At 62.3% G+C, this 12,421-nt stretch overlaps 2 protein-coding genes across 5 annotated transcripts in view; one reads left to right on the forward strand and one right to left on the reverse strand.

The window, feature by feature from the left end:
• Positions 1-1,373, forward strand: part of MYO7B (myosin VIIB) — a 90,684-nt gene extending 89,311 nt beyond the window's left edge. Inside the window, exons 42-44 of the mRNA XM_011980508.1 lie at positions 205-288; positions 454-573; positions 977-1,373. Of these exons, the coding sequence (XP_011835898.1) occupies positions 205-288; positions 454-573; positions 977-1,078 (306 nt within the window). The 3' untranslated portion in view covers positions 1,079-1,373. The remainder of the gene's footprint in view (positions 1-204; positions 289-453; positions 574-976) is intronic.
• A 688-nt stretch (positions 1,374-2,061) lies between these two features.
• LIMS2 (LIM and senescent cell antigen-like domains 2) overlaps positions 2,062-12,421 on the reverse strand; it is a 47,270-nt gene continuing 36,910 nt past the window's right edge. For 2 of the 4 annotated variants that reach the window (XM_011980489.1, XM_011980490.1), the window contains exons 5-10: positions 6,437-6,586; positions 5,577-5,727; positions 4,457-4,549; positions 3,825-3,873; positions 3,625-3,700; positions 2,062-3,021 (exon numbers count right to left, since the gene is read on the reverse strand). In XM_011980489.1, coding sequence (XP_011835879.1) covers positions 2,874-3,021; positions 3,625-3,700; positions 3,825-3,873; positions 4,457-4,549; positions 5,577-5,727; positions 6,437-6,586 — 667 coding nt within the window. In that variant the 3' untranslated portion in view covers positions 2,062-2,873. Of the gene's footprint in view, positions 3,022-3,624; positions 3,701-3,824; positions 3,874-4,456; positions 4,550-5,576; positions 5,728-6,436; positions 6,587-6,993; positions 7,050-7,555; positions 7,591-11,555; positions 11,776-12,421 lie in introns of those variants that run through there. The other 2 variants (XM_011980492.1, XM_011980491.1) reach the window with 2 other exon arrangements.

Raw genomic sequence — 12,421 nt, forward strand, 5'->3', positions numbered from 1 at the left:
GCCCGGGCCTCCTGCCCAAGCAGGCTCTGCTCAGCTCTGCCCCGGCAGGCCCAGCATCAACCAGCACACATCTTGGGTGGGACTGGCCACGAGGCTGGAGGGTGTGGGCGTGTGTGTGTATGTGCACGTGGCCTAGGTGAGCTCCTGGGAAGTGCAGCCTGGCCTCCTGGGCTGGACTAGGACCGCTGTGTCCCTCCCTCCCAGCAAACCTCGGAGCCCTCCTACCCGGACATCATCCTCATCGCCATCAACCGACATGGGGTCCTGCTCATCCACCCCAAGACCAAGGTAGCTGCCGGGCCTCCGGAGGGGCTGGGGGCCACCAAGTCCAGGGACCCGTGCAGGTGGGGCTGCAGTCACCTCTGCGGTGTGTCGTGCCTCTCTCCTGTCCCCTAACACACACAGCCCACGGGCTCTGGAGGCACCCTGCCCACCCACCCTCTCCGCCCCCAGGACCTGCTCACCACCTATCCCTTCACCAAGATCTCCAGCTGGAGCAGTGGCAGCACCTACTTCCACGTGGTGCTGGGGAACCTGGGCCGTGGCAGCCGCCTGCTGTGCGAGACCTCCCTGGTGAGCGCCGGTCCCTTCTCCCAGCCAGGATGCACAGGATGGAGCGGCTGGAGACTGGGTTCCCCACCCTCACCCCTTTCAAGTGGCTCATTGAGAGGGCTTAGTCACAGGGCCCAGGCGGGGCCAGCAGACCTGGAGGGGGACTGGGTGCATCCCCAGGACCAGCAGCCAAGGTGGCAAGGCCAGGCAGGAGCCGCTGCACCCTTGGCCCGTTCTGAGGCGGGAGGGAGACCTAGCCCCAGCAGGGCAGGCAGAAATGACGGTGCCAACGGCAGGAGCCCGCCTGCCCTTTCTCCATGCCCTGCACCGCTGGGTGCTGAGGAAGAGAAGGTGGTCCCTGAGTCCAGGACCCCCACCTGCCCTCTGCACCCACAACCTCTGACCCACCCTGTCCCCTGTCCAGGGCTACAAGATGGACGACCTGCTGACCTCATATGTGCAGCAGCTCCTGAGTGCCATGAACAAGCAGTGGGGCTCCAAGGCCCCAGCCCTGGCCAGTGCCTAGCAGCGGATGCTGGCGTGTCTGCTCAGGCACCCTGTCAACCTCCAGCCTGGCAGCACCTTCCCAGGCCCTCTCAGCCCAGGGCCTGTCCTCGGCAGGCAGCCTTCCATGCTGCCCCCCATACAAGCCCACTCAGCCCCGCAGGTGGCCCCCTCTGTACTGGGCGCTGCATATGGAGGTGAGAAGACCCAGCGTGGGTCGGGAGTCTCGGACCCCCAGGCTGTTGGTGGATGGCTGAGAGGACCCCCCCCGCAACCCCAGCCCACCAGAATGTTCAGTAAAAACCCCTGGGGCAGGAGAAGCGAGTGTGTCTGAGGGGGCAGGGTGTGGCACGAGGTGGACATGGGGCCTGGGAGGCTCTGGCCTGCAGAGAGCCGCAGGGAAAGCAAAATGCCTTGCGACTTTCCCAGGGAACTGGGAGGGCAGCTGCATTCTCCAGGAATGACTTCATCCCCCCCTCTTTCTGCTTCCTTCCTCCCCCTCCCTTCCTTCCTGTTTCTCAGACTGGGGAGGGGCACTCATGGGAGAGTCCTCCTCCCAGGCCCCTCCTCACACCTTCTGTCATCCCCGCCCGCCACCCGCCACCCGCTACCCGCGGCACCCAGGAGGCCGGGGTGGAGGTGCGGCTCTCTGGCTGCTGGCTTCATGCTGAGGCCAGCTTGTGCCCAGACAGTGGCCAGAGCTGGATATAGCACCTTGGAGGCCTGGATTCCCCCCACTCCCTGGCATGTCCTGTCCCTTCCCACCCCTCCTCTGCCCACTGGGACAGCTTAATGTGGACCTGGCCACCCACGCTTGTGAGGTCCTGGCAGGGCTAGTTTTCAACCCCTTATGGCAGCCTGGCCTGGGATAGAGGCTAGGGCCCCCTGAACTCGTGCCTGTCTGTCTGATGTCTGTCCCTCTGTTCAACTGCCCCAGCAGCAGTGTGTTCACAGCCGCTGCCATCCCCTCCACTCCCCACCCCTGCCACAAACCACGCAGACTGCTGTGGTCGTGTGAACAAGCCTTCATTGTGCAAGCGTGAGCCCAGCACCAGGTCTGCGCCGGCCGCAGAGGACGCGTCCTCCCTGGCAGTGCTAACAAGCCACCTGCGACCCCACCACCTCCTGGACCCTGGCCCAACCCAAAGGCTTAACACAAGCCCCAAGCTGGGTGTGGGGGTGGCCAAGGTGGGACTCCAGGAAGGCCTTCCAAGGGATGGAGGTGGGTCCTGTCCCTCCAGGGCGCTTGTGGGTGTGGACAGCAGGACTTGCTGGCTCAGTGTGGGCACAGGGACACTGTGCCACTGGTTGAATGAGTGGAGAGGGATTGCAGGTGGCTCCTAGAGGCCTCCATCTGCGTGGCCCTGGCCCCGTGGCTCCAGCAGGCTGCCCTGGCTGTGGGTGGCCCAGGAGCCACATGCACTTAGTGGGGCTGCTCTGGGGCAGGGGCTGTCACAGGACAGCACGAGCCACCGAGCCACCTGGGGAGGGCCAGCCGGGGCCACGCGGGGAACTGTGGTGCAGTTTGCTCCTGTCCCTGGAGGTCTGTGGGCGGAAGCTGTGGGCACAGGTGGCCGTGGCTGTCAGACGTGGGGTCACAGGCTCCCACTCCTGCCTCACAGAGGGAAGCCACAGCCAAGGAGAAGAGAGACATGGGGAAGGCAGAGATGAGGGAACAGGAAGGGAGGAGGCAATGAGGAAGGAGAAGGGGAGGGTAAGGTGCGGAAGGCGCAGGTGGACCGGGCCGAGGGGGCTGAGCATGGACAGCGGGAGGGGAGAAGGCGGAGGGGCCGAGAGGCGGCCGTGCAAGAGGGCCTTCAGGCAGAGTTGAGGTCCGCGGCCTTGGGCTGGGCCTTGCGGGAGGTCAGCTCCGACAGCTTCTTCAGCCGCTTCTTCAGCTCCAGCGGGAACTTCTCATAGCACCTCTTACACACGGGCTTCATGTCGAACTCCACAAACTTGTTCCTGGTGAGGAAGCAGAGCTGTCAGCAGAGCCCCACGCCCATCCCTTTAAACCCAGACAGGTGACCGTGGAGTGGGCCTCCCCACACCAGCCTCTCCCAGCCAGCAGGCCAGGCCGTAGGGTGACCTGACCAGAGAGCATAGGGATGAAAAGGGCCTTGAGGCTGCCCTTCCCTCCCAGAGGCTTCTCTCAGGTTCTGACACCCCAGAACCCTCTGCCTCCCCACAGCCCTTGGAAACCTGGACACCATTTCTCCACTCCCAACTCCAGCCATCCCACACCCCTTGAGGCTTCCTGGATGAGCAGCTGACACTGCTGCTTTTGCATATGCTGTTCCCTGGGCTGGAACGCCCGTCCCTCCCCAGAGTCCAGGGTTCTGGCAGGTGTGTTGGAGGCACAAGTGTTCCTCCTCCTCTCACCGTGCCCTGGGGTCCCTGGACCCCCAGACCTGCCCCCATCTCACTGGGTGGTATGGGGCTGGGGTGCCCCTTGTCCCCACCATATCCCCAGGCCAGACCCAGCTGGTGTGCAGGAGGGCTGCTAAAAGGAAGGACCCGCAGGAGCCCCCTCCACCCTGAGCCCCATCCCACGATCACAGGACTCACTTCAGGGTGAGCTTGCTGTTGCAGGTGGAGCAGGAGAAGCAACTCACACACCAGGCCTTGTTGAGGGCCGACACCACTGTGAGGGAAGCATGTGACTCAGCAGGGCTGGCTAGGCTGCCACAGGCGCAGCTGGGCTCACAGCTGCAGCACCCAGGCCCCAGGAGAGCCGGTGGGGTGGGGGAGGGAACACAGGGCCTCACCATCGCCTTCAATCACATGGCTGCAGTTGTAGCAGACGTCCCCGAAGAGCTGTGGGCCGAGCAGGCTGTCAGAGCGGCTGCAGGCAGTCACACCCTAGCCCAGGGCCATCATGCAGCCGGCCTGGCCCTCCCACACGGCCCCTCTCAGGCATCTCCCAGGCCCTGCTTCCCAGGGCCCAGCTGTGAGACTGGGTTGAGGGCACTGCAACCCATTAGAACCACCCCCCGCCCCGGGAAGGACAACAGGCTGGGCCATTGCTCCCCAGAAGGCCCCTTTCCTCTGGCTGCTGCTGTCCTGCGAGGAGGTGGGCCCAGGTGGTGACCGCGTCCCATCAGCCCCCCCACCTTCTGTACCAGAGCAAGGGAGGGAGGGAGGGGGTTGCTGGCACTGTCAGCCCCGTGTGCCCAGGACCTCACACCAGCCCCGGAACATTCTTCAGAGGAAGACACTGAGGCTGAGAGAGCTGCTTGGGTCTCGAGACCCCAGGCCAGGAACCAGGGCTGAGGGTGCAGGCCTGGGTTCAGCACCTGGCAGAGCTCCTGAGCGGGTGCCCACAGCCTCCCCTGCTCACGGCAGCTCTCCTGGCCACCCCTCCCGATGCGCGTCCCTGAGGGCTCTGCGCCGAGCTCACCTGGTTGTAGTGAGTCTCACAGTAGGCCAGGCCCTTCTTCTCAAAGTGCCGGTGCCCCAGAAATGGCTTCTCACACTTGGCGCAGACGAAGTGCTGCGAGGACAGAGGGCGGGCCGGGCGGCATCAGGGCTAGAGCGGTGACCCCCAAGGGACAGTGGTGACCCGGGGACAGCGGTGACCCCAGGAGGCAGCAGTGACAGAAGGGGACAGGAAGCAGAGTCTGGGCAGGTGGAGGCCCTTCAGGATTCACACTGGGCAGAGAGGGCTGACACCTCTGTGAACGCCCTGGGGTCAGCAGACCCCACCCCTCCTCTAAGAGACCGATGGGAACCTTGCTAGTCACCATCCCCTCCCAGTCTGGCCTCCCCCTCGGCAGCCTCAGCCCCAGGAGTCAGGTGCCAGCCCCGTGCTGTGGCATGGTGGGCCCTCGCTGGCAGAGGCAGCCCAGCCTGTCCACGTGGGGCCTCTGCAGGCACCCCCTGCAAGCCTGGGGTCACTGAGCAGCACCTTGCATTCCTCCAGGGATCTGCTTGTGAGGATGAGGGCTGGGGGCTGGGGCCTGCGTCAGGGCAGGACGGCATGGCCTCCCACCCCAGCTGCCACCCAACACAGCTTCTGGACACAGCGCTGGCCAGGTCATCAGGGAGGGTGGTGGGCTCACCGATCCCAGTGTACCCATGAGAACATGGGAGCCCACCACCCAGCGGGGGCACTCCAGGTGACCCAGTGCTCACACCTGAGGAACTCTTCAACTCCGTGTTTGCACAGGGCTGTCCACATAGTGGGTTCTGTCAACCACAACCCCCAGGGCACCCTGGGCAAACTGCCCCCAAGGTTTTCTCCTGAGCTTGGAGTCTCTTAGAATGCCCGCAGGGGGAAGAGGAGAGGTGGGCACAGCTACCCAACCATGTGTGTGCACTCGGGTCTCCCGGCTCCCGTGGGCAGGCTGGTGTCCCCGGCTGAGCACAAGGAGGGGCAGTGCCCCAGAGGAAGGGCCTCGCCGGGAGCCAGCCACGCAGCCTGGGCTGGGAGTGTGAAGGGCTTCAGGGCTCTGCTCTCACCGTGACCCTGAGCTGGGGCACCCCCAACCTGAGGCCACGTGCCCGCCAGCCTGGCTCACCTCCACGTGCCACTGCTTGCCCAGCGCGTTGACCACTCGGCCCTCAATGGGCCGGCGGCAGGCACCGCAGATGGGGACGCCCATCTTGTCATGGCAGGGCAGGCAGTAGAGCTCGCCCTTCAGCTCACGGGCCTCAGCCGTCAGCTCCTTCCTGGAAGACAGCGTGCAGCCCCCAGGTGCCGTCCATGCCCTTCTGCAGGGTCATGCCAGCAGTGCCGCCACCCCGGGGCGCGGCTCCCCGAGGGGCCCATTCTGTGCCTGCAGAGCCGAGGCGGCAGCTCCCTCTGATCTCCGGGCTCTGTGCAGACTTCCTGTGCCCCAGACAGGCCCTGGAGCACACACTTCCCGCACAGCCCAGAAGAGTGGCCTGTGTTCCGAACCCAGGCCTCTGAGAAGCAGGTCTGTTCTCAGGCCCCCTCCTCCTCCTCCAAACCAGACTGGGTGTCTGGACAGGCACGGAGAGGACTGGAGTGGACGGTGGGGGTGGGTGAGGACAGGGGCGGAGGGGCTGTCTGTGCAACTCCTGTCTCTAACACCAGCGCCAAGCCCACTCACGGTCTCTTGCCCGCCCCCCTACCCCTCGGCTCCCTTCTGCTGTTCCACCTCAACTCTCGCCTGCAGTCTAGGGCCAGCCCACCTGCCTCCCGAGTCTCAAGTGCCCCCCGAACAGAGCCCTGGAGAGAGAAGCTTCCTGCCATGGCCGCTTTCCGGCCCCTGGCCCACTTCTGCCCTGCGGCCCCCCTCCTGGGACCCCTTTCTCTGCCCACCCTGCTCGCCTCTCCCACCTCAACACTTCCCCAGGTGGAGGCCCCACCGCCCTGACCCTGGGCCTGCACTGCAGGGCCGGGCCGTGCACCTACCCACAGTGCGTGCAGTTGAAGTGGTCAGGGTGGTAGGCGTCGCTCCTGAACATGAGGGGCTGCTCGTCGATGACCAGGTGGCACCGCTGGCAGATGTACTTGCCCAGGCCCTTGGCCTTCTCACGGTTGTGGCAAGGCCGGCAGAGATGCCTGCGGGAGGCAGGGGCATTAGGGGCAGACCCCCCACTCCCACACAGCCCGGCCACCTCTGGGAGAAGAGAGCCAAGACCCCCCTGCCACTTCGCTGAGCAGCTGGGGGCTTCAAAGGGGCTCAGCCCAGGGTACAGAAAAGCAGGCTGCCCAGTCACAAGGCCACAAGAGTGTCCTGGAAATGCAACCCACGCTCAGCAGGGAAGACGCCAGGACGCTCAAATTCACTGCCTCTGGATCGTATTTTTCCTCTTTCTGCTTTCTCTAAGCCTAGGGCATGCTGCGGAATACAGTACACACTTAAAACACTGTTTTATTTTCCCAATGTATTTAACACACACGAGTTAACAGTGAGTGTCACTGTGCCCAGCGGAGTGGCCGGTGGGTATCCCGGGAGGCCCACTCACCCCCTTCCTTCAGGGTTTGCCGGATGAAGAAGGGCCCAAACACGTACAGGCGATTTCTGTCTCCAAAGACAAGCACAGCTATGTCAGACGGAGGTCCCCAAACCCAGGAACTGTCGTTACAGAGTCTTTTTGTGAAGACCTCAGAATAATTTCTGATGCTGCTTGCTGTGTTGGACAACAGCTGTGTTCTCAACGAAGAGACAAATCAGCATGGTTTCTGTTTCCTTGGACCTCAAAGGTGGCAGGAATCTAGATTCAGAGTCCCCAGATAAAGATACACAGAGGCCCCAATCCAACACCCCGGCCCCCATTCCCACCTGCCACCGAATCTCTCTCTGGCGCTCCTGCTGCATCCAGGCCTCCCTTCCCAGGCTCCCCAGCCGCAGGGGCCCTCTCCACCCCTCACCAGCCTCCACGGCTGCCGACGCCGTGTTGGCCCCTCTGACAGGCTGGTCAGGGAGGATACTGAAGAGATCCAATCTCAGACCCAAGATCCCTACCCAGGTTATGGTGGGCAGATGCCAGGGCTGCCCATTCAGCATCCCTCCCTGGACCCCAGGACCTGCTACTGCTGGGTCTGGACTCCATCCTGCACAGGTACTGTGCTCCATCTGCCCTGGGGTGTCTCCTCATCAGCTGTGTGCAGGGCAAGGGGCCCAAGCAAAGGCCAAGCCTCCACTTGCTAAGCTGCTGACTGGCTCTCTGTGCCTCCCTGAGACCCTGTGTGCCCAGCAGGGGGCAGCAGCTCAGGGTCAGTCGATGGAATGCCTGGGTGAATGAATGATTGTGCAAGAGAGGAAGGGAGCCACGGTGGGCATCATCTCCCCTTCACACTGGCCAGGGCCCTGGCTCTTACGCCCCAGGAATGGGAAGCAGTTGTGGCCTGTGGCTTCAGTCTTCATCACCACAATCCCTGAAGCCCACCCTTGCCCAGACACCTGTGCCCCAGCCCCAACCCCAGGCCACCTCCTCAGCAGGTCTGGGGCTGAGCTGCCCCACCTGGGGCCTGTGGCGGCCAGTCCATGTCCCCTGCAGTGCCTCTGTCCCAGACTCGGCCCCATGACGACACTCCACATGCTGGTGACTCCTCCAGAGCATCAGGACCACACTCAACCCGCGAGGAATTACTTCTGTTTCAAAGATACAGAAATCAGCTCAACGCCTGAAAACTCCATCGCCACGGTCAATGCCCTTGAAGCCATCGACAGTGACCACCCCAATAACAGAAGCTCTGTGAGCCCAGAAATGCCCTGCTCGGGGTGGTTAGCGTCAAGCCACCACCTTTCCAACCAGCCGGGGCCAATTCTTCCAGACGGCCGCCTGCAGGCACAACAGGAAAGGGACGTGTGCACTGGCTCAGACACCTCAACCTGCGCACCGGCTCAGACACCTCACATCCGGCTGGCTCTCAGGCCAGACAGACTGGGAAGCCCATCTCTCTCGTAGGAAGTCCAGATGGGAAACAGCTTCTCGACAGACCACATCACAGCACCAGATCTAACGGTGACCTTCAGAATTATTTTTCAGATTGAATTAGGATCAAATCTAAGAATTCTAAATTCAAAATGCAGCAGAAAAACAACACACACACACGAAGCCTAAGTTCTGGAGGGACACGCCCTTGGGTTCAAATCCTGGCTCTGTCGCTTCCTACTGTTGGCTGATGGGTGAGTTTCTTCATGTGCCTGAGCCGCAGTTTCCTTGTCCGTGAAATGGGGCAATAATCCCAGCTGCACGGGGTGACGTGAAGAGACAAATTTAAGATACGGCCCCCTAAATGCTAGCCACATACATACAGTTTTCAATGTTTAAACAACAAAATGTAAAGTCTTTTGAAACCAGGAAAGGCGATTTGGCTTCCCGTGTTGCTGGATGTATCATTTTTAGAAAGACAGAGAGAAACGAACTTTGTTCACTCAGTCTCAGAGGCGGCCGCCGGCAGCACTCAAAGGCACCCCAGCCCAGAGCCACGCCAGGGAGGAGCCCCGGGGCCAGCGCTCGGATTCACGGGCTCCCGTGCGGAAGGGGAGCTGCAGCGGTGGGCACCCGGCCTCTGAGCTGAGCCGCATCCCCACGGGCAGGACAGCGCCCCATTATGAGGCTCCTGCAGCTGTGCCTCGCTCCAGAAAAAAGCCATGATTTATTCGGCATGCCCAAATGGGGCCTCATTATACGGGGCAGGACACAAGGACCCTACAGCAAGTGTCCTCAAAGAGTCGCCTCTCACTCAGTGAGCAATCCTCCTCGGACTCCCACCCTCCGATCACAGGCCCCCTCCGCTGTCTGCGGGCGCAGGCCTGAGAGCGCGGCCTGTTGCCATGGCAGCCGGCCCCTCCCTGCCCCCCATCAGTAGGAAATCATCCCCTTCTGAAACGTCCTGTTGTGTCCCTCAGCTCCAGCCTAAGCCCCCCAGCCAGCCCCCGCCTGCTCTGAGTCTCTGAGACAGTCACACACTCAGCCTCTGTGGCCGAGCTGGGGGCGGGGGGCACGGGCTAGGGACACACTAGAATATTCACGCTCTGGTGGCAGCAGCCGCAGCCAGAGGAGCGGCCGCCACACAAGGGACCCCTCAGGAATGAAGCAGCCTTTCAGGGCCAGAGGGGCTGTGGTCTCCCTTCTTCTCCTTAAATAGCCAGTGTTCCACCCACAGCGGCACGGAGCCCTCTGCCACCGACACCCACGGGCGGAGATCACCTGCTGCCCCACAGACCCCTGCCCCTTCCTCCTGGACCAGCGGCTAGAGGTAAGGGGCAGGCCGGGTGCGGCGGGCTGGGAGCCCAGGGCTAAGCAGAGGAAATACTCAGTGGGGAACCCTGCCCAGGGAGACGGGTAGCAGCCGGTCTCGTGCCATGTCTTTGGTGATGGTCTGACCTGTGCATTGAAGGCTGACCCGTCTGAATTCACAGCAGCCCACAAAGCGGTGTTTTGTCCCGCTGATGGGGGCTTGCAGAGGGGAAGTGGCTTGCCCGCAGTCCAGGCTGCAATGGCAGCACCCCTGCCCCTAACCATGAGACAGCCTTGACCCATACAGGAGCCAGATGCCTGGGAGAGGGTTCAGGCCAGGGATGGACTGGCGCTAGTGCAAAGGCAACTGCCACCACCTGGCCATGGCTGCTGCTACCACAGGCCCTCCCTGAGGCCACGCGTGCCCACCCGCCACCTCCACAGAGGCCTGAGACCTGTCCTAGACGCTCAGCTCACCCACAGCCATGGGACCCAACACTGCCCAGGCCCCGGCCCGTTCCACGCCCCTTCCTCTTAGGAACACCCGCTCAGTGGCCATCTGAGCAGTGAGCCGTGAGGAACCAGTGAGTCTAGGCTGAAGTTCGTTTCTAAAGGGCAACGGAGAGTGAAGCGGGGCCCATCTCAGACCAAACTGCAGCAACCAGTATCAGAACTCCTCAAACGAGGGACAGAAAGGGAGGAGAAACCTCAGCAAACCTGAAACAAACCAGGAAGCGGTTTAAGATGGAGTGAGTCTCAGTCCCAGAGAGAGCGAGGTGCACGCCCTTCGGTCGGGGCAGGAAGCGGAGGGCAGTGCCCAGGCTGAGACTCCCGGGCTGGAGGCAGGAGGCACCACAGACCCACTTAGTGCCATGAGATATGCTACCCCTGCTGTCACTCAGGGCCCCAAGCCCAGTAACATTGTGCTGTCACTGTCTTGAAACTCTTCGTTTTTGAGCAAGGGGCTGCACATTCTCATTCCACACGCGGGCCCCTAAAATTAGGGAGTGGTCCCAGGGCCGGGAGGAGGTGCTGAGCCTGGGAGACAACTCCATGGCAAGCTCTGAGACTGAGTCACACTCCTGCCCTGGTCGAGGCGCCCTGGCAGTCTCCAGAGGCAAGGCAGTCCCCTGGGGGACCAGTGTTTCCCTGGTCTCACTTCCAGCTCCAGGGTCAATGTCCCCTGGTCAAGTGACCTAGGGCAAGTTAGCAGACACTCAGCCTTGATTCCCTAATCTGTAAAATGGGACTAAAACTGGTTTGAGCCAGCACAGGCAGGCCCCCACCATGCCAGGCAGAGTGGTCAGTCGTACCCATGAGCTGTTCTCTCCTGGGGCCAGGTGATGCCTGCACAGTGGGGCACAGTACAGGCCCGAGGGACAGTCTAGGGTGGAGGGCACCCACCTTGGCCCCTTCCCACCCCCAGGTTCTAACAAGGGCCCCTCACTCACTGAGCCCCCTCTCCTCTTCCAGTCTCCAGGGCCTCCCCGCACACACCTTGCTCCTCTCCTGCCAACCTGAAAACAGCACACCTGTGTGCCCCTCCCATCTACCATGGGCTGTCCTCTCTGCCTGCCCATGCACCTGCCCTGGAGCCCTGTTCCTCCAGTCTCTGGGTCCTCACCCCCAGCACGTGCAACACGACACCCTCAAAGTCACAGCCCCCCCGCCCCCGCCATCCCACCGGCACCTGCTCCCTGTCCTCCCCTGCCTCACAGGCCCTGTCAAGGGCTGTGTCCCTCCCTCCTTTTACCTCTCCTCCACAGCCCCCTTCAGAGCCCTCAGCCCTTCCCCAGGGCTCCAGCCAAGCCTGTCTCCCTCTCCCGAGGATCACTCACCCCGCCTTCGGCCCTCAGCTCTCCGCCCGCACCGCACTGTGGTTTTAGCAGTTCTAGGGAAAGTGCCAGCCGAGACCATCCAGCCCAGGTCAGAGGACTTGTGGAACCTGGATTCCTGGGGAATGGGGTCCCTGTGAGGAACTCCACATGGGACTAAGAACAGACCCTGCTCCTGGAAGTGGCAGGAAACCATCTCTGGTGTTAGAACTTCAGGCATCTTCAAACACTCTGAAGCTGGGGCAATCTTTTCAGGTAGGGGAACCTGCCTAGAGAAATAGCTAAAAGGCAATATTATTAGGCAGTTGCCCTCCCCTTTGCTTGAGGACATTGATGGCCAGGTGCTTGGGCCAGCCCTCACCCTCCACGTGAGGGCCACAGCAGCTGGCCGCTCGCTCTCCTGAGGAAGGGTACGGCCTGCCCTTCCCTAGGGCTAGGGCCACCACCGTGCCTGCTTCTCCTCTATGTGAGGATGGCTCCAGCCTCCTCCTCGAGCGGCTGCTGTGCCCGTGAACAGTCACCATGCCCTCTCTGCCCCATGCCACCAGCATCCTGAGACAGCCCTATGGAGTCAGTAAGAGGAGAGGGGCTGGGCGCAGCGACTCATGCCTGTAATCTGAACACTTTGGGAGGCCAAGGAGGGAGGATCACTGGAGCCCAGGAGTTCGAGACCAGCCTGGGCAACATGGCAAAACCCCATCTCTACCAAAAAATACAAAAATTAGCCGGGCGTGGTGGTGTGTGCCTGTAGTTCCAGCTACTCAGGAGGCTGAGGTGGGAGGATCACTGGAGCCCTGGAGGTTGAGGCTGCAGTGAGTTGACTGCACCACTGCACTCCAGCCTGGGTGACAGAGCGAGACCCTGAAAAA

This window comes from Mandrillus leucophaeus, unplaced genomic scaffold (assembly GCF_000951045.1).
Source record: "Mandrillus leucophaeus isolate KB7577 unplaced genomic scaffold, Mleu.le_1.0 Scaffold213, whole genome shotgun sequence".
Lineage (NCBI taxonomy): Eukaryota > Metazoa > Chordata > Mammalia > Primates > Cercopithecidae > Mandrillus > Mandrillus leucophaeus.